Genomic DNA, 21,598 nt, shown 5'->3' with positions numbered 1-21,598 from the left:
AGAACGAAATATTTATTTGGCACAAACGCTACCTTCATGCTCCACAGGGCAAGAGAATGTAACAATCACAGGCCTGGGGGCCATCGGGTTACTTTGCCGCAGACAGTTCGCCGAGTACAACAAACGCAATTACTCACCGGATATTAATTGGATGCTGCACCGGTCTCTCCCAGTCGGTGTATTCATTGACAATCGTTGCGAATATCTCGTTCAAATGAAATGTGTACGTGTTTCGAACGTAGGCCTTTAAAATTCTCGAGCGTCGATCCGCCTCGATGCCATATTGCACGTCTCCCGAATTGAAGCTGAAAAAAGGCTTCGGCACGTGTCACGCCAGCCATCAGGTCGTATCTGAAAATGAGCAAAGTGCGTAGGTTCATGAATATATCTGTGTTACGTTATAAGATGCAAATTTCCCATTGCCACTTCCAACGCAACTCAATGGGATTGCTGTGAAATTAAGCACACAATTTTCCAGAGACACTCATAAAGTCAATCGATTAAGTAATCGCGGCAAACGGCAAACGGCTTGGCGTAATTTCCATAAAAATGTATTGCATTTTTAGGAGCTGTGGCAAACTGATTACAAAATTTGTCAAAGAACTTAGAAGCAAGTGATTCATCAGTTACAAGTTTTAGCAAACATTTATCTCGGCGTAAGGAAACCACAGCAAAATGTCCAAAAAAGTTAAACTCATTCATTTGCAGGAAACTTTAACAGCCCTTCAAGCTGGCCAAAAACTCTTGATAAACACGCAACTCGAGATACTCCTGCTTGCAGTTGCTCTCATAGTCAAAATTTTGTAGTTTGACCAAAAAGTATCTTTGAGTTACTTACGTTGCACTTCAACATCTGCCAGCCAGCCAGCAGTACTTAAAATTTACTTTTGCTTATCTGCCTTAGATAAAGTAGTTTTTGCTTTTGTTGTTGTTATTGTTGTTGTTTACAACATAGTATATATTTAGTACTCGTATTTTGCTTAGGACACAGGCATTTCATTTTATTCTGCAACATTTTATTTTATTCGTTGCTCTCTCTTTGTGCCATGTGTTTAATGGAATTCTTTTAGTGTGAGTATCAAGAAAACATTCTGATCTGTGTGTTTTTGTATTAAAATATCCATGTACTACACACATGAGTGTGTACCGCTTGCCTGAAAGCAAATTGCTTTTAAATGTGCACAAAGAAATATTTAAACTCCTTACGGAGTCTGTCTGACTAATAGCCTCTTGGGCACTGACAGTCTACAAAGCCCAACTTCACCTTACTAAGCAAGGGATACACTTGCAGTAAGAGGTCAGTCAGCTCGTACTCGTAATGTAAACTGCATTCATATAGATCCTTAGTGTTGCTTTACGTGTGTGTTCACAGACATTAACAAGTACCACATGCCTTTAAGTAGGTAAATGGGTAGCCTTTTGCTCGCTTCCGCATTTTCTCAATCATTTCCCCTTTCATCAATTCCTGGTTTTGTGCCCAGGAGTTTGCAACCAAATATTCTTCTCTTAGTTTTCGTATTTGGAAGTAATTATCCTTCGTAATTATTCGCAAATTGGCAGATTTTCTATTTACTTTTAACATGGCAAAGTTTTCGTTTGATTTCTCATTGAACTTGTTCACATTACATTTTTCTATAGCAGCTATAGAAGCAAGAATGTGTTGCAAAGGTATTATATTGCTTAATCTGATTCAATTGCTTAATATATGCAATACATAAATCTGAAAAATTCATACAATACATAAATCTGAAAAAATATTAAATTTTATTTTAGCCCTTATTCATTCATATGAATTTCAGTTCAGTTACAATTCGTTATCGCTTGCATCAAAGTTGTGCGAAACACACATTATTTATGAAATCGCAGCTAATTAGCTGTTAATAATATAAATTAACAATGCAAAATGGTTCTGCACAAAGTGCATAAATCAAGCGGCAGTGCCAAAACAATAAGCACGCTCACCTATGTATATTTACCAACCCTCTTCCTCCCCCCCACCATTCATGCATGGCCTTTTCTGCTGTAATTGTATTGCAAAACGTTGCCTCACATTCGCGTGGTTAATGTGCATAAATTAATTACAAGCCAGTGTGTGGTTTGAGCTTGTGTGTACGTGTGTATTAGGTATGGTCAGCTTGGTACAGCTTGTGTAAACTCAAAGCTTATCGCTGCCTAAGCTGACGCCATTTTGAATGTTCGCCGCGGCGAGATAAAATCTTTTACCAGCCAACAAAGCACGCAAATGTCGGCAAAGTCGAAACTTTAAATTAATTACATTGCATACTTTTAGGGCCTCACTGCAGCTGTGTGTCTGTGTGAGTGTGTGTGTGCGTGCGTGCGTATGTAGATGCGGGTGTATTTCATGTGGGAGTGCGCTGAGGCAAAAATAATTAAGCATCGCTGGGTAGGCCAAACCGAGTCGAGTCGAGTTAAGACGAAACGAAACGAGACGAGACGAGTCAAGCCAAAGCCGCAAAAAACTTACCTTGACAACTTGTTAATGGCAGTTTTTCTCATTAATACTGCATTAATTAAAAACGCCAACACACGCGCGTGTGCGAGTGAGAGTGAACGAGTGAGTGTGAGTGCGATAGCGAGTGCGAGTGTGTGTTAATGGCGTCAACAAACATGGCAGTTCACAAGTGCAAGTCGTCATCAGGTGAAACAGCAGCAGTAACAGCAACAGCAGCGTCGACATGTAAGAAAAGAGTGAACAAAAACGCAATGCATTAATCCATTAGTTTAAAACAAGTTTTTAAAAAATATAGATTTTTTAAAAATGTCAAAACCGAAACTTAAAACATGTTTTAGCTTTCGAATTATAAAATAACTGTAAGTAACTCCTTACACACGCTACCCACAGGATAGAAGAGTATTATAACTTTGCGTAAGAACTGTAGAAGCTTTTTAAATAAATAGTTTCGTATTGAAATAAAAGACTAATTACAAATTACTTTTGCTAACAATCTGGTATATTTTAAACTCTATGGTATATTTTGAATGTATATCAATATAAACAATATAGCCTTCGGTATATTTTATCATTGCTTGGTAGATTAATTTGGTATATTTTAAGAATAATAATGCTCAATTTCGCAGACGAGCAAACTCTACTGTAGCTTTTTTACTTGTTTCACTTAAATTTATTGAATTAAAGGAATTAAATGAACGACTTCTTACCGATGTTTTCTAGCTGGCCAGGCGTACCCCAGCCACCAGCCGCAGCAATGCCCGCCTCTCCGCCAAGTCCGTTGCCTGCGGCAGTTGATGCCTGTGCCTGAGCCTGGGCGGCAGGGGAGCCGGGGGCAGGCGGCACATAGTCCCCGCCATCGATGACAACGCCGTCAATGCTGGGGCCAAAGGCAAAACCAAATTCTGGCGGTCGGATGGGCACACTGAGAAGTTGCTCAAGGGTCTTTTCCCGCAAGCATTTCATTAGATGGGCATGTGGCAGATCTGAGGCACAGTTGACATGATGGGCCACAATGGCTGCGTACTTTGCCGGATTGCTGACCAAGGACCAGGGCGCTAGGCCAGAGCCTGACATAAGGATGGCACGATTGAAGAGAAGACCTGCAAATGACGGCGAACTTAGTGGTTGAGGAAAATTCCTTTTGCGATTGTGTTATATGTAACACTCACCCTCTGGAACGGCCATGGAAGATATGAGAAAGTGCACACAGGCTGCTCCAGTGCCGTGTCCTGCTAGTGTAATGCTGTTTGCATCGCCGCCAAAGGCGGCAATATTCTCCTTTAGCCAGTGCAGGGCTGCAATGATGTCCATCAGGCCGTAATTGGCAGGCAGCTTTGAATAGCGATCCGTGTTGGCATTCAGAAAGCCTGCAAAAATAGTTGTGGCCGGGCAAATTGGCTCATAATTCATCTGCATTTTCTTGCGCATCGATTAGCCGTGTGTGGTGAAAAATGAAAATTTAATCGTGTCTGCCGGCTCGACAGCCATTTAAAATGTCAAAAACATGAGTGTGCAACACTTGTGAAAATGCGTACAGTCACGCATGCAAATCATGATGTCAGCACTTCCGTTTCCGCAGCAGCAAATAGAAAATGTCATGCCAGACAGCCAGTAGCAAATGAGGTCACACTAATTTCGTGTGCATTTTAATTTCTACTGTGGCAAATATCTGGTTATTTTGTGTCTAATTTACCTTGCAAATATGTATTAATAATTCTCGTTTATTTTTTTGGTAATAATTTACAGTTAATTATATTTATGAATTCATTATTATTTACCTATATATATTTAAAACTATTTGAATTTTTGTATATACCGTTAATACGTTATCTTTAGTTTATTCATTTTTACTATTAATATTTTTTAAAGACACTTTTAGCTTCTCTAATTTTGTTAAGATATCTCCACTGTATCGGATTTTCCGTTGGCCTCGAACTAAATTTGTTAGATTATAGAAAGGGCAATGAGGCTGGGCAATCCACTGCAGTTGCTGCTGCTGTCAACGGATGTGCTGCTGCAGTGGCTTAAAAGTGAATCGAACAGTGGACACGTTGGCAACATTTGGCTCGATTCACTGCACTTGGCTGCCCCGATGTGACCAGCATATCAATTACCATTAGCATTTGAAGTATGCGAGGCACTTACCCAATACTCCGAGGCGATAATTTATGGTTACCACTAATATTTGCCCATAGCTAGCCAGAACAGAGCCATCATAGGGATTGCCGCTGTTCCACTCATATGATTCGCCATGCACAAACACCAGTACCGGATACTTGGCCAGACCAGACGACGAGGATGAGGACGAGGACGACGACGAAGAGCCACCAGAATTGCCAGAGCTGCTGCCACTGCTCGATGAGTCCCGCGAACCGACTGCAAAATAATTAGACACAAAAAAGAACGTATTAAAAGAGAAATAAAATCAGTTGATTGTCCATTAATGGGCAACTTTTCAATTGCAGATAACTGCAGGCCAAATAAATTGGAATTTCTCAATTGATTTTGCCAAAAAAGAAGAACAAAAGTTAAATAAAAAGAAATAAAATTATCCTGTGGAGCAGACAACTAACTGTTCGTAATGGTCGCTGCATTTTATGGTTATCGACTTATATGTATAACGAAGAGTATTACCCAGTAATTTGCATTTAAATGTACGATGTCAAGGACTTCAATCCTGACTAAAGGCTCAGAACAAGACGACCCGTTGGCCATTAATCAACATTGACATGAATGTCTGTGGGGGGAGGGCGGAAGAAAGTACGTAGAGAGTACCGAAAGGGTTGTTCCCATTGTCTCAGATAGATAGAGATAAGAGTCTAGGTAAACAATGTCTTGAGCGGATTTGGTTTCCACAAGGCAAAAGACAAATGAGCGTCTAAGCCCCAAATAGGCAAATTACAAGAAAACAACTCTTTTTTCGAGTGCCGAGCCCAAAAGCGGCTGAAGAAGCAAAGTCATCGATGGCTACTCATCCCTTTCTCATTGTCCTGACACGTGTCTGAGCTAAGCATATTTGCACATTCCCATTGAAAAGGAAACCCTTTCAGAATGTGCAGAAAGAGTGGAGAGAATATACACGAGATTAGTTGGAACCATGTAGGGATAAAGACTTTTGTGGATTCTCTTAGAATGTATCATCATTACCAACGAGAAAGTTTTCTAGGCCAAATGCGGCTGTCGTCTCTTTTAAAGTTCATCCACAGATTTAATTCAACTAAAAATACAAAATTGCACTCAAAATGCATTCATCACAGATACTAAAATGTATCTGGTGCAGAGTGCTGCAGCATCTTTGGCAGATACATATCCCAGCATCTATATCTGTATCTGTGTCTATGTCATCGGCTGAGTGCATGTATCTGCAGCAGGCAGACTTGCCACATGGGAGCTCGAACAAAAGCGCCAACAACAAAAATAACAAAAGGAATATGAGCATGAATTCTCTGTGCCCATATATAAAACGTTTTTTTTCTCCACTCTCCTTTCTTTGCTTCCTCTTTTTTTTCGAGAAAAATATATATAGTATATATATAGTATGTACTGGAACAAAAGAACTTGCTTATCAAAGCGGAAAAAGAGTTGTGGTGGGAGAGAGAGAATGCAAGGTGGCGGGGGGCAAGAGTTAGAAGTGGCAAAACGAGCACCAAACCCACACACAGTAGAAGGCTGGCAAGGAAAACGAGTTACTGTGTCACTGACTTTTATAAATAGCGCCAACAATGACACGAGTCGCAGACAATGAATGCCACAATCCAGCCCAGCCTGCTACATCAACTTGCTTAACATACTTTCACCTATCACTCTTCATCTCTCTCTTGTCTCCGAGCAGCATCGTCATCTGCAGAGCGTAACCAATGTCAATATCTATTTTAGGTCGCAGCTCTGAGCAGATTCACACCTCGCACGCTAATTCAATGAGTTTCATTCAGCTAGGTGTTGCGAGATGCCAACTTAACGGCTTGGTTTAAGCCATTCTCGCACACGTAGTCGCAAAGTCACGCCAACGCAGTGTTAGTTAAAGTCACAAAATTCCTGTGCTATAACAAAAGTTAACACATTAAACCAAAAATATATTTCGTACAAAATTCTCATGTGAAATTATGAACAGGTTTATGAGGTTTATGATTTCCTAAAGCCTTTATGCGATTAAATTCTTAATTTTAAGGTGCTAGAAAAACAATATAGAACTGATTATTAAATTGTGATTTTTGAAATTAAATTTCAAAATGTCACTTAAAAATCTAACATTTCTTACTGCTAGGTAAGAATATTGTTTTTCGAAATTAATTTATTATTTACGTCAGGCTTATATTAACAGGCGAAATCAAATTGAAGCTAATCATCCGAAGTATGAATGCCTGGAAGCCTTTCATTTGCATGTAAATAAATTATTTGTTTCCCTTTACAAATGAGGCGAGAAATTACGGTAATTTGATGGCAAAAGGCTTAGCAACCGCGCAACATGCAAACACCATTTAAAACTTGTCTTGTTTTGCGACTAGCTCCTCTCCTCCTCTGTCTCTGTCCATCACCCAAAGAAAAGACTGAAGAAAAGAAACTCCGGCTGAAAGCCTGGTAAAAAGTTTTTGATGGCATTTCAACATGCCGGGGCTGACAAGTATGGCGACGTCTGTGTACTGTTTGCATGTCGCTGCACCCGGGGGTGCTACTTACCAGAAAACTTTATGGCAGTTCCGAGAAGTCAACACACACGCACACACAGCACCAAAAACTGTGCAGAAAGTTGCAACGCCCACGTGCTGCCCTGCCCCTGCTGCCAATGCGCATAAAGAAGCGACAACTGTCTTCTATGTTGCCTAAAAACTTGTAAAATAGTTTCTTGCCCCCGCCAAGTTTGCCGCATAATTTCGGCAAATGTAAATATTTTGTACAAATAAACACAAACAAATTTATGGAGGATGGTCGCAGGCATACGAGTGGGAAGGCAAAAACAGCCAACTAGCAAAAACTAATGCGACTTTCGGGGCCTGTTAATAACTTGAACATGTTTTAATTCACATGCACGCGTGCATGCTTCTTCCTACATTCACCATCCCTCTTGTATCTCATCTACGCGGGCAGGATGTTGAGCAGGGTTTCCGTTTAGTAGTTGTGTTACCAGTTGCCAGTTGCCACTTATTTGCAGCGGGCCAAATCACTGAGCACAGAGTGTCAGAATGTAAACACACTCCACTTGCCGTGGCAAGTTTTGGCTGGACCCCTTTTGAATGCCTTGGGGGCATGTCTTTGCCAGCAGTCAAGAGTCGAGTTTTATGTTATTTTCGACTGGCATAAATTTAATCGTGTTTGTGGCCTAAATCTGCATACTCTTCAGCAAGTCAGACTGCTTAAGGTGGTTAGGAAATAGTTGCCAGAAACGATGATGGCAACTTAATTAAGATGAGCAGTGGTTGCTCGTAATTAAAAGATGAAATTTTGTGAGCATATTTAGATACATTGATGTCATTTTAATTAAATTGCTTTCTCATTATGAAATTCAGGTAATTAGTTTTATTTTCAATTTTATTTCCGATTGCTGCTGTATTTTTATTTCTGCTTAAATAATTGATTTTATGTTGCAAGTGTCTGCAATTCGAAACTAGGTGAAATCAAGCCATTGTCTTGTTCTTTGCCAGCTTTGCTTTGTCATTGTCAATTTCTTGTGGAAGTGTTCCACTTGAACTCAATAGTATGGGAAGATGCCACTGTTGTCCATAAAATCTAGAGCATTTATTTTTATGGATTTCGGGCAAAATTTCACTTAGCTGCAAGTTTATTGCCGACTTTTATGTGATATGAAAACTCAATTAATAATGTTGTAGGAGAGTAAAAAAACAACCAATCTAGTTAAAGTATTTTGTTAATTAAAAAAATTTAATTTATTAAAGTCTAGTTTGGAAAACTGGTTTGTACTTTGGACTTTACTTAAATCGTCTTAAAAATATTTCAGAAAGCATTTTTTTTGGCTTGCCACAGTTGACTTAAAATGTAAGCCGAATATGTTTGATGATGAAAAAAAAATTGTATGAAAGGGAAGTGAAAATATATATCCCTTATATTTATCGATTTAATAAATTGCAAGTTCTCCACAGGTTTCGTTTTTATGTCTTCGATTTAAGCTTGAGTGCTCTCTTTTTGGGAGCTTTCGCTTGAAAAATGTGCACTAAAATTTGAGTTTGGCTTTTTATATCCGCTACCCATTGAGAGGAAGGGTATTATAAGTTTGTGTTTCCATGAAGTGTATGTAACAGCAGAAGTAAGCGTCGTCGACCCTATATGTATATATATTCTTGATCATCGTCATTAGACGAGTCGATATAGCTATGTCCGTCAGTCTGTTTGTTTAAAATGATTGCATCGTATATCAATATATCATTCATTTAGTATTAGTATTTGTTTGGCATATTAATATAGTATATTTTAAGATTAATACCGAACTTTTCTGCTTTCATATAAAATGGTTAGCAGGTATCTCACAGTCAAGCACACTCGTCTACAGCCTTCTTACTTGTTTCAGCTGACACAGTTACGGTTACGGTAGAATTTTTATTATTCTTCGACTTTTTCCACTAAATTTTAGCTTTTAGCTTCTGGTTCACAACCAGGCAGGACAGCTCCGAACAGACCAGGACGAGGCGGTAGACGACAGGACAGACAGTCTGTTCTCGCTGTGTAAAGTGCATTTTCAGTTTTGTAGTTTATTACTTTCGCTTAAGTTTTTGCCCTTTTTAATGCTGTTCGATTCGCTGGCTGCCTGTTTTCGATTTTTATGCTATTTGAAAGTTGTGCATGATATTTTTTTTTTGCTCCTATTGCTTGTTTTTAAAGTGCTTATTCAATCGAACAAATTTGACTTATTGGGCTTTTGGGAAAACTTAAGCGATGACATGAAGATTGAAACAAACATGTTATCTAACTTTAAAAACTGTTTGTAACATTCAAAGTCTTGCAAGTTCAGCGTTTAATATAGTTATATTCATTTTACTTATGCCTTTTTGTATAGGGAGGATATTTCCATCAAATTCCTTTTTTCAATAATGTTATTTATAGTTCAAGAGGTAAGCCATCATATTTGACTGTAAATACTCGAAAGCCTTTTCATTTATTTTCAAGTCAGTTAGACTAACTTTGGTCAAAGGCATTGCAAGTTGAATTTTGTTGCTTAGTGTTTGACTTATTTGCAAAAATGCGAATGTGTGTGTCTGAATGTGGACGGTAGACTGTGGAGTATGTGTGTGTGGGTGTGTGTATGTGGGGGTTGAATGGACTGTTGAATGGTAAAAGTCATTGAAAGTTACACTTTACTTGCAACTTTTGAACAAATTTAATGCAAAAGTTTGCCTATGTCATATATAACATGCGTTTATATAACTGAATATCCTTACGAATTTGCCAAAAAGTTTTAATGTTTGAATTGCTTTTTGCCGACAACTTTTGGTTAAATCATTGTGAATGGATAGCGGTTACAGTTGATGTTAAGTATTGTTAACCTTCTCAGCAAATACACTTATTCCATGATAAATTGTTCAAATGCGTGTACGTATTAAATATTTTTGCGTTTCATTTTTTTTAGTTCCCTTTCGAGATCAAACTTGAATGAAACAAGTAAGAGGGCTACAGTCGAGTGTACTCGACTGTGAGATACCCGCTACCCATTTTAAATAAAAGAAACATATTTTGCGGTATTTTCTCAAAATATACCGAATATACTGCAAAAATACTAAAAATATACCAAATGGTATATTTGGTATATCGACATAGTACCACATTCAAAATATACCATAGACGGCACAATATACCAGATTGTCAGCCAAAGCAACTAAGACCCCTAGTAAGTAGGCGTTTTTGCCCATACAAAAGTATTTCTTTAATAACTTCGACAATTTTTATCTGATCGGAACCAAATTTTCAGGAATCATAACTACTATAGTAAATATTGTATATACCAAAACTCTAGCTTTAAAATTACGCTTGTTATTCAATTTTTTTTGATTTGCGGGAGCGGATGGGGGCGTGGCAAAAATTTGAAACAAACTTGATCTGCGTGCAAACATAACAAATGCTGTCGAAAAAAAATTATAGCTCTATCTCTTATAGTCTCTGAGATCCAGTGTTTCATACGGACAGACGGACAGACGGACAGACACACAGACGGACAGACGGACATGGCTAGATCGTCTCGGCTGTTGACGCTGATCAAGAATATATATACTTTATAGGGTCGGAGATGCCTCCTTCTACCTGTTACATACATTTCCTGCCGGCACAAAGTTATAATACCCTTCTACCCTATGGGTAGCGGGTATAGAAATTAAGGCCATGTGTTGTATCAATGCACTTCTCTTGGTTAGCAGAATTGAAGACCAGTTGGTTAGAGAAAACATAAAAGATAATGTGATTAATTACAATAAGCGGGGGTCGTGTATCTCTTACTTTACTTTGTAAACTTCTTAATAAATATTGAAAAAAAACCACATGAAGGCAAGCTCTTAAATCTTGAGCTCTAAATGAGCCATCTAATCTGAAGTAATCTGAGTAACAAATGCCATGGTTGATAATGTTAATAAGCTCAACACGTAAATTTTGCAACGTTTAAAATATTGCACGTACTTATCATATGAGTATGTGCTATAAGAACCGCAGGAAACAAACAAAATGTCAAAATGGCTGCCAATATAACAGAGCGAAAAAATAAAATACACAGAAAGCGAAAGAGGGAAAAAGAGAGAGCGAGACTGAGACTCAGATAGCCAAAGGCTGAGAATTATGATTTCGTCATGCAAAATGCTACTAAACAGTCATAAATAAACGCACACATACCCACTCATAAAAGAATAATGAGTGTGTTTCGGAGAGAGCGAGCAAAAAACGGAGAGACAGAGAAAGGAAGGGAACACAATAATAACGAAGAATATATGAGTATGAGTGTGTGCGTATGAAGCTATCACGTGACTCCTTACGCACATTGCACGCCATAAATTACAAAGTACTTTACCCGCCAAACTCAATTTACATTTATGTACACACACTCACACACACACGCGGGCGTTGAGACACCCACGCCTTTGGCAGCTATGCTGATAACGAAAGCAAACGAGAGAGAGAGAAAGAGAGAGTCAAGCCAGCGAGCGAGTCGCATGCTAAAGCAAGTGTAAAGCAAAAAATTGTTGCATTAAATTAGGCGCACAAAAAGTTTACGATGCGTCACTTGCGCTACTTGCCTCACGCCACATTTAAATGTCGATAAATCATTAAAAAAGAAGAGAAAAAATATAATAATAATAATAATAATAAAGCGGAGAAAGCAACATTAAAACGCCCAGCAAATGGCAATTCGCAAGGGTGAGGCAGAGTGGAAATGGAGAATGCTACCAAATTTTTTTTTGCTTGATGCTCTTTGCTGCTTCTTTTTCTGCTTGGTGCGATTCTTTTGCACTTTTATAACCCACAAAATAAGATTTTTATTGCTCTGCCCTCAGCGCTGTCTCGCACTTCATAAAAATGTAAAATATTATGATGACTAACCGACACGTACTTCAACATATTGCCAAACCTTCTTCCTCTCGTAGGCGTCAACGCTATGAAATGTGCGTTACACCCAAAGAGCAAGACGACGACGACTTTTGCTATTGGCAAAAATCATCAAGACTGTAAATTTTGCAGCAACGAGATGCCCTTCGAATGATATATACATATACATATATATATATATATATGATTTCGTTATTCTGCAAGCTCATTTTATGCTGACTATGGCACAAACGATGCGTTCAACGGTAATTGCTCTATAAATGCCATTTCCCTAATCGATTGGAAAGGTGAATGAATCCCAAAAGCAAAAAATTCGGGATTGACAAAAAGTGAATTGAAAAGAATATAAAAAAAAAATGTGTATTATAAGATAAATTCAAGTCTAGTTTTTCGTTTTGCTGACAAATAGGGGATCACACTTAGCAAGCACTTGGGTCAGGGCAATTGAGATTGTCATTCTGCTCACTTTTTGTTAATACAGTTGATTTGTGCTGCAAGAACAGCTCATTTATAACATTAAAACGTCTTTTTGCTTGCCTCGCACAATCATCTCCCAGCTAGTCGTACATAGTTGGTAACAAAGGAATCTCTTTAAAGCCTGACTGCACACGCTGCGTGTACATAATGCATACAACTTACCGTAAACGGTAGTCTGGAAAATGGAGCACGGTAAGAACTGATAGTGGCGGCAGCTGGTAACTGCTTTCAAGCAACTGGCAACTGGGAGCTGCCAACTGAATGCCACTTAATCTTAATACATTTTACAGTTTAACCCATGCATCAGCTTAACTCGGGCTTAACTTACCGCAGGGCAATCCTGCTGCTGCTCTGCCTTTGAATTTTGCATATTCGCAAAAGTGTGAGCACATTTTAACCAAACCAATATGCGGCAGACACCTGACTCCTAAAAAAAATCCCTTAACTGCCGTCATGCAGGCCCTAAAGAAGAAAATGAGAGAGAAAAAATACTAAACGAACTTCGAAAAAAAAGAAGGGAAAAGTCTGGACCAGTTCTAGGCTAACACCCAACTGGTCTCAATGTTGTTGCAAATTGAAATATGCAATTTGTCGTAAGAGATTTTGTGTGGCTCCGGCATACGACTGCTTCGACTTTTTCATGACTGCTATGACTGCTATGACTGCTTGGGTGGCTCCACTTGGGGTTGGCCTTCGTTCTACTTTTCAATTTCAACGTATTATCGGTTAACAGCATTATGCCAGCGTTCAGGCGTAAAACTGCTTAAGAAAATTGCAGCGTTACGAGAAAAAAGAAGAGAAATGTAAGTAGAAATTGGTTGTCCGTCTGCCTCAATGCCTCACTGCTTCACTGCCTGACTGCCTGTTAGTCAGCCAACCTTACATTGCAATTGAAGCCGTAGCAAGTGCTTTAGCACCTTTTGCCTGGCTTAATAGTTTTTTTTTCTCCGACCCGATTTGCCTCAGCAGACCATCATCCATCAGGAGCTGCCGTTTATGTTGGCAAAATGTGCCACATAATTGCGTTCCAGTTACATTTTGAACACAATTCCGTATTCTGTCATTCCACATTGCTTTCGGTGTGAGTGTGAGAGCGATAAAGGCGCTTACAATGTGGCAACTAACGTGGTGCATACTATTTTTTTGTATACTGTTTGCTGCACTTTAATGACGCTCTTAAGCTGTTTCGATCCCGATTTTGTTGCCATAATTGATAACTCGCATATGTCAGGATCATCAATAATCCGCATGACGTATACGTAATATACGCAAATAAGCAAAATCAAATCATATGCCTCGTATTGTTCAATATTATGACTCGCGGCTATCATCAATCCACAGATAGGAAATTGTCAAATATTAATGGCCATCAGCTTGTCTGTGTGTGCGTGTTTTTTCTTCTCTTGTCCATTTGACACAACTATTTCAAAGTGTTTTTCGCTAGTTTGATTGATAAATTTATTTCTCCTTCTCTATCTCATCCTGTCGCCTATGCGATGTCCTGTCGCTGGTACTCTGGTATTGTGTTTGTCTTGTGCTTGGGCATTGTTGTTATGGCTTCGTTAGTAAATTATAGCCACTTCCGTTTTTGCTGTCGCTGTCTAATAAACTGAACCCTCATATGTTTTTCTTGTAGCCTAGTGTTAAGTGTGCTCTGTGTGTATGTGTGCCAGTTTCATTGTGGGTGTGTGTTATGGCTTACTTATGAGATTCCTGTCTGTTTTACTTTTCTTTTTTTGCTGCCAACTTCACTTTGCCGGCCACCAAAACAAATTGACGTAAGTCGTGTGTAATTTACAATGAAATATTGTATATGTTCCTTGGCAGTTTGGCAGCCAAGTGTATGGAAGGTAATAAATGACACTGTTTGTGTCTACGCGAGTATGTGTGTATGTGTGTTTGTGTGAGTATAAGTGTCGTATTCGTAAAAGCCTAATGGTGTGCAAGCGAGTGTGTGAGTATTGGCCCATATCTGCTATTGAATACTGTAAAAAAACTGAAACCTTTAACTTTTAACTGTGCTGAAAATTGAACTTAAGTTTTCTGCGTGTTTTATATGCCAAAATTACTTAGTGAAATCAAAGAAATCGTTGCTTGTGCTGATGAATAATACATTTGGCCTCTCAAATTGAACAAATAATTCTACGCCGCGGGTAATTTCCCAAGTCAAATAATTATCTGGCCGCAGGTTTGCTTAGCATGAATCTAAGATTAGCAGGCACTTATTCGGCAAATGTTAATAAGTTGAATTCCAAATAAAAAATTGCCAGCCATCTATGCAATTCCGTTGTGTGTTACTAGAAATGCTACTATATACCTCACTGCTCCCTACTTTTGTGGACTGAGTTGCTTTTTGGGACTTTGGCGTTGTTCTTTTTTGAGTAAACATGCCTTTAGATATTCGTGCCACATGGCGAATACTTAATGCACACGTGGCATGCAAAATGGCAGTCAGTAACGCCCTGTAATCAGGCTGAGACATGCTAAGTGCACAGACACTGGCTAGAGTAAGTGAAGAGCCCCGAAAGGGGAACGAGAAGCAAAGAAAAAACAGTCAGAAAGTGAGGAAAACAGTTGGCTTGGTAACGCGCCAAGTGCATGCCATAAAAGTAGCTTTGCTTCTTGGGTTAGTTTAATTCAAAATTGTTATGGCTTCTGCCGCTTTTCATTTCAATTTGCACACATTTTTCAGTAATTCTTCGTCACTTAATTGTGGATGGAGGGATACCGGCTTTGTTGTGGTTAGTTTATTGAGGAATGATGATAGCAAATAATTTGGTCTGCGAGGAATGTCAACGTGGTGCCTGGCCCAATTATGAAGTTTGACTTATCAATTTCTTGGAAAAGGACCTTACACAGCTGTGTCATCCCCGGATGAAAGGACATTTTTCTGGTTCACATTTAATGCGCAATTTAAATTCAATGCCTCGTCCCTTGAATACGTGTTGGTGTTTTTGTGTACGCCTGTAAAAGTGTGTGTGAGAGCATACTTTTCTGGGTCAAGTGGCCATTGCAAAGGTAAACTTTTCGGTCATTCGGCTGGAGTGTGACAAATTTTTGATGCATATTTTATGCTGTGCCTTTGCTAGTATGTTGTATGTTGTGTATGCTTGAGTGTGCTCTGTGTGTCGGGATTGAGACAATTTTCATGAAATGCTTTGTATCGTTGAACATGCGATTTAAAAACAAATTTTTGCATTTAATATTGAATTATTAATGATATTAAACTATGTAAACAACGAAAGGTTTCAGAGTTCTTTTTAAATACTGATTAGTTTATAAAAAAAAATTGTTATCGCTTCACATAAATTTAATTACAATAAATTTGACAAAATAATAAAATTATGAAAACAAAGCAATAGTGAACTTTGCTTATTTAAAAATAAGTATTTTAACGGTTCTTTCTGTTCTTTTAACAGAGTCATTTTAATTATAATTTTAAATATTAATTATATATTATTGTATTCATCTTTTAGTTTTTAACAATTTCTAGTTTGTATATTATATATTATAATATTGTGCCGACAGAAATGTATGTAACAGGCATTTCTGACCCTATAAAGTATATGTATTCTTGATCAGAGTCAACAGACAAGACGATATAGCAAAGTCCGTCCGAATGTTAGTCCTAGATCTCCGATAGAATTTTTTTTTCGACAGCACATGTAATGTTTGCATGCAGATCATGTTTGTTTCCCACAAATCGACAAAAGTAAAAAGCTAAGAGTAATTTTGAAACTATAATAATGTTTATTATTCCTGAAAATGTGGTTGTGATTAAATACAAATTGTATAATTTATTTAAGAAATTCTTTTGTATGGGAAAAAACGTTTACTTATTACGGGTCTGAGCATTTATATATTTTATTGTATCTTCTAACATATTTTTAATTTAATTTAAATAGCTGTCCAGCGTCTTTTAATATTTATTCGCGGTTTTCGTTTAATGCATGCTGTTCACAAATTTATTTTGTTTTGTCCGCGCGTCAACAAGCCCGTGCTTGGTATCGCTGGGCCACTTGATGGTACTGCCGTTAGTACGTCGACGTCTAAATAATGAATAATAATAAATTGTCTTTGTAGTATATTTGTAGAATATGATTTTATTTTTATAATTGTAATTTTATTACTATTTCGTTCTCGTATTTTATTTGTAATTTATAAAAATTAAATCTTAATTTTAAAATCTTGAAATTCGGGAATATACAACCACTATTCAAATATGAACATGAAGACTTCCCACGGACACTGCGCTCTGACGCGATAATATGTTATTAACTATTTGAAAATAAAATTGAGGTTGAGACACAATTGTACAATTGCCCTAAACGCATTCGCTTAACGCCAATATGTGTACAACTGCTGCGATTGTTGCAAAAAGTAATCCAGAGTTTTTCCCTCTTGCGGAAAATTTATGGGATTATATCAGAGTTCTATTTTTTTTGGTAAAGTTATTAGTAGTTTCGTTTTCAGAAGAACGAAGACCGAAGTAAATTTGACTTGTTAACCAATAATAATATAATGTTGAGCCCGAGAAAACTATTTTCTCATGAGTTTTTAAGCACAAGATACTTTGTAATTATTAAGCTAAGAATATAATAAACTCAGCAAATTAATATTTAAACAGTTACCATTAAACTTCACATCTTTTTCTTTCATCGAAGGAATTTATATGCGTGATTTGGATCCTAAATTTCTCATGCAACTTGCCTGTCAAGTACACAAGTTGAAATAAAAAGAAGAATTTAATTAAATCCAACTTACTGACTCGTCTTAAGCACTTCACGTCGAATTTGTGGAAAAGTGACTTTCTATACTTAAGCATGAATCAGATCTACAGCATTTTGAATGCATACTTTTCAAAAATAGGAAATTCTCCTGTCCACTACATTCCACAACGAATTATTAATTAAGTAAGTTGAAATTTTTTGGGGCTCACATTTCACTTAGTTTGCATTTAAATTGCCTTTTTAATTAGCTTAGATAAAAAAGTTTTTAGATGCTCATCTGGTTGTGACTGGTTTTTGTTTCGAAAATTTATTCAGAATTTCACTTGAGAGCTCAAATATTTATTATGTTATTAGCATTTTGTACACTCTGCATTCGGATCTAAAAATACTCTCAATTTGGCATTGATGAAAATTAAAAATTCATAATGAAGATGAGTCCCTCTTGTTTTCATGTGACTGACAAATGAGTTGTTGTTTAAAGCTTTTGTTGAATATTCAACAGTTTCGCTTTAATCTCGGTAGCTTTTGCTTATGCTGAAAAAGTTCTGCACCAGAACAAAATGTAATAAATGTAATTTTAAATTTTCTTTTGCCACATTTTTTTGTTTGGCAATTGTCTAACACCACCAAATGAGCATGAACACAACGAGCATACCCACCAATTCAGCAGACACCATAAACAAAAAAAAAAAGAAAACAAGAAGAAAACTCTCCGTCTCCGCTTCAGCAAAGAAACAATCTTAGCGAGCTGAAATATCTGGTTTCAAAAGTTTTTCACTGGCAAAGTAAAAAGTTTAGTTGTGCTTTCCACTTGTTTTTTTTCTGGGGCCATATTATCGCTTTAAATTTAGTTGTCCTTTATATTCTTACAGCTGTGAGAGAATATTTATGTAGGCTTTATTTTGAGAATTTGTCTGTTTTTTTTGTAATTTTCGGTTCCGGATATTTCTGACCAACATTTTCATTTCCGCATGCAACACGCAGACTGTGCATCGATTTCCGTTTCCGTTATCATCAAATCCACTGCGTGGCATGCGGCATTCCACCCAAAAAAAAAAAAAATACTCACACAGGAGTAGGCGCATTGGACTATTTTATTTATGCTGCAAACTTGTTGTTGTTTAACACATGTCTGCGCTGAGACTTTCGACAACCAAATGCGTTTTTAACAGTATAGTGCAAACTAAATTTATAGCTTTGTTCGCTTGTGTATTTAGCATTTTTAGTAAGTGATTTCCACTAATATTTTGCAGAAACTGCTTTCTACTTGTTCCATAATGTAACACATTGACGAATAATTTCATTATTCCCGCTAATCATAGAATAGAAGTTGGAAGAGCTATAATTTTTTTTCGACAGCACTTGCACGTAGATCAAGTTTTGCTTAAAAGCAAAATGGGAGGAAGGAATGTCACAGTCAAGCAGACTCGACTGTAGCTTTCTTACTTGTTTTAAATATAACATACATTCGATTTTTATACCCGCTACCCATAGGGTAGAAGGGTATTATAACTTTGTGCCGACAGGAAATGTATGTAACAGGTAGAACGAGGCATCTCCGACCCTATAAAGTATATATATTCTTGATCAGCGTCAACAGCCGAGACGATATAGCCATGTCCGTCTGTCCGTCTGTGTGTCTGTCCGTCTGTCCGTATGAACACCTAGATCTCAGAGACTATAAGAGATAGAGCTATAATTTTTCGACAGCGTTTGTTATGTTTGCACGCAGATCAAGTTTATTTCAAATTTTTGCCACGCCTACTTCCGCCCCCGCAAATCAAAAAAATCGAATAACAAGCGTAATTTTAAAGCTAGAGTTGCGAATACTATAGTTACTATAGTAGTTATGATTCCTGAAAATTTGGTTGCGATCAGATAAAAATTGTCGAAGTTATTAAAGAAATACTTTTGTATGGGCAAGAACGCCTACTTACTAGGGCTCTTAGTTGCTTTGGCCGACAATCTGGTATATTGTGCCGTCTATGGTATATTTTGAATGGTGTTCTTTATCGATATACCATACATACCATTTGGTATATTTTTAGTATTTTTGTTTAGCATTTTCAGTATATTTTGAAAATAATAATATAATAATAATATCTCACAGTCGAGCACACTCGACTGTAACTTTCTTACTTGTTAAATGTTACTTTAACCTTTTAAATTTGGTATATTGTTACACTCCACGAATTTAAGATTATTTCATAACGCTTTAGAAAGGAAAACTATATTTGATCATTGTATTTAAGATGTGCCCTATCAATAAATATTGAAGTATGGACCTTATTGAATACGATATACTTAAAATGTATCAGATGCCTTTATATTATTGAATAGATTTAGTACGCTCAAAGCCAGCTTTTGCTTGTATTATAATATTCGATAGGCAAGACTTTCATTTGCTTTATACGAGTAGTATTCTCATTTTGCGGCTTACTCTCACGATATTGTTATCACATGCTGTTGTCGTATATCAATTTAATACGACTGTGCCTGCGACTGTCGTTGCATACTGTGCGTATGAATGTTATGTATATTTGCTGGATTTATGTGGGGCACGCGCTGAAACTTTACTGATTGCCGGCACTTGATTGGCTCATTGATTTATATTTTTGTGGGAGTGGCAGTTACAAAAGATATTGTTGCGAGCTTAGGCTGTGGATCTGCCAAAATTGCATTATGGGTTTTATTTATTTTTGTTTTTGTTGTTTTTTGTTGTGTGCGTACTTCTGGGTGAAAATGTTGCAATTGCTTGAGGGCTCGAAGGTCACGTATGTAAGTCATAGCCACATAAATCTCAATGGATGCGCTATGGTAGGTTATTGGCCAATGGCCGATATTTCTTATAATGTGCCATTAAGCGATGCCAGCAGATGTTAATCGCATGGAAATGCTGAAGATTAGAAATTATGACATTACATTAATTTCTCAAAATGCCACACAATGGCGGCTCATTTATTTGGTGGGCCCGACAAAAGTCAGTTAAGCACGAAATATGACCGACATGCAAACAGCTGATAAACTTGAAATCTGTACACGAACGAACAAAGCCAACTACATGAAAGCTGAGAGGAGATGATGAGCGGAGAGGCCGCTGCGTCTACCTCTGACTGCCCTCAAGAACTCGCAGGCGACTGATATAGACCACCCAATGGACTTTGCCTTGAAAAGCGGCAAATCATGCTTAATGTGGCATTTTCTGGTTTTTATTATTATTATTCTTTACTTTATATATATATTGTATTTTTTTTTTTTGAGTTGGCAGCGAGAACAAGCTGATGATTTAAAAGAAAATGCCAACCGACGCAACAACAATAACAAAAACATAAAAAAGCCAGCGAGTAAAATAAAATGAGGTGGAAGTGGGGCAGAAGGCAGAATGCGAAGCAGAAGCAACGGCAAAAGCAAAAGCAAAAGGCAAATAAAAACCACAGAGGCGAAAAAGGACTTCACTAAGCAGGCGAAAAGGAAAGATGATATAAATTTTATTGTCATGTCCAAGTAGATTAAACTAGCTGCATGTCCGAGCCAAGCTAAGCCAGACCAAGGCAAGCCAACTCGAGTCGAGTCGAGTCGTGTCGTGTCGTGTCCTGACGAGAGCTCAGCCCACAAAAGTATGCTACATAAAAGGCACATGAGATTTATTAAGAACTTTCCGCACCCGTGTACGTGTGTGTGTATGGGTGTGCTTATGTGAGGCAATAAAAGTATACTTTCAACTTTTGCATGGCATATTCATACATAGACTAACCTCATCTGCAAAAAAGTTTCATTAATTTTGACATTAAGCGTGGGATTTCTTTTTACTTTTTTGTTGCCTTTTTTTTTGCTTTTGTTCGTTGTCTATTTTTTTTCATTCTTTTTTCTTTTGCCTTTGTAAATTTATCTGGCAATTCATTTTGACATGACAGCCAAATAAATAATGATTTATTTGCTTTAATACCGCTATCGGCGAAAGGTAGCTCCAGGCAGGGCTCGTCTTCATCTGAAGGCTCATTAAGTGTTTGGCTTTGTTGCGGCGGCGGCGATTTGCATTAAACTGTCAAACATTTTTAAAATGCTACCGTTTTAAGATTTATAATCTCTAAAGACTGATTTCGTGCCTGAAAAGTTTGCCACGTGGGCATTGACGCGAAGCCGACCCAAACCTTAACATAACATACATACATACATCCTATATATATGAGAAACCCTTTTGGTGTCCATTTAACGACTTGATACCATTGGGATTCGTTTCAAATCTGAAAAGACTTTAGCAACTGATAAGCGAAAAAGCAATACATGATGTCATAATGGCAAATGTAATTGGCCATCCAATTAAGGAACCAGACATTTAATTTTCCTTTTCAGTTGCCATTCCAAGCGCTCACAGCTCAAGGCT

The 21,598-nt window shown here is 37.6% G+C and overlaps 1 protein-coding gene across 1 annotated transcript in view; it reads right to left on the bottom strand.

The window, feature by feature from the left end:
• Nucleotides 1-21,598, bottom strand: part of LOC132785305 (neuroligin-4, Y-linked) — a 79,220-nt gene that overhangs the window by 6,286 nt on the left and 51,336 nt on the right. Inside the window, 6 exon segments of the mRNA XM_060791343.1 lie at nt 138-313; nt 315-351; nt 2,486-2,522; nt 3,181-3,573; nt 3,643-3,840; nt 4,619-4,849. Of these exon segments, the coding sequence (XP_060647326.1) occupies nt 138-313; nt 315-351; nt 2,486-2,522; nt 3,181-3,573; nt 3,643-3,840; nt 4,619-4,849 (1,072 nt within the window).

This window comes from Drosophila nasuta, chromosome 2R, assembly GCF_023558535.2.
Source record: "Drosophila nasuta strain 15112-1781.00 chromosome 2R, ASM2355853v1, whole genome shotgun sequence".
In the NCBI taxonomy this organism is placed as follows: Eukaryota; Metazoa; Arthropoda; class Insecta; order Diptera; family Drosophilidae; genus Drosophila; species Drosophila nasuta.
The sequence above is the reverse complement of the archived record's forward strand: the minus strand, read 5'-3'. Positions and strand labels throughout refer to the sequence as shown.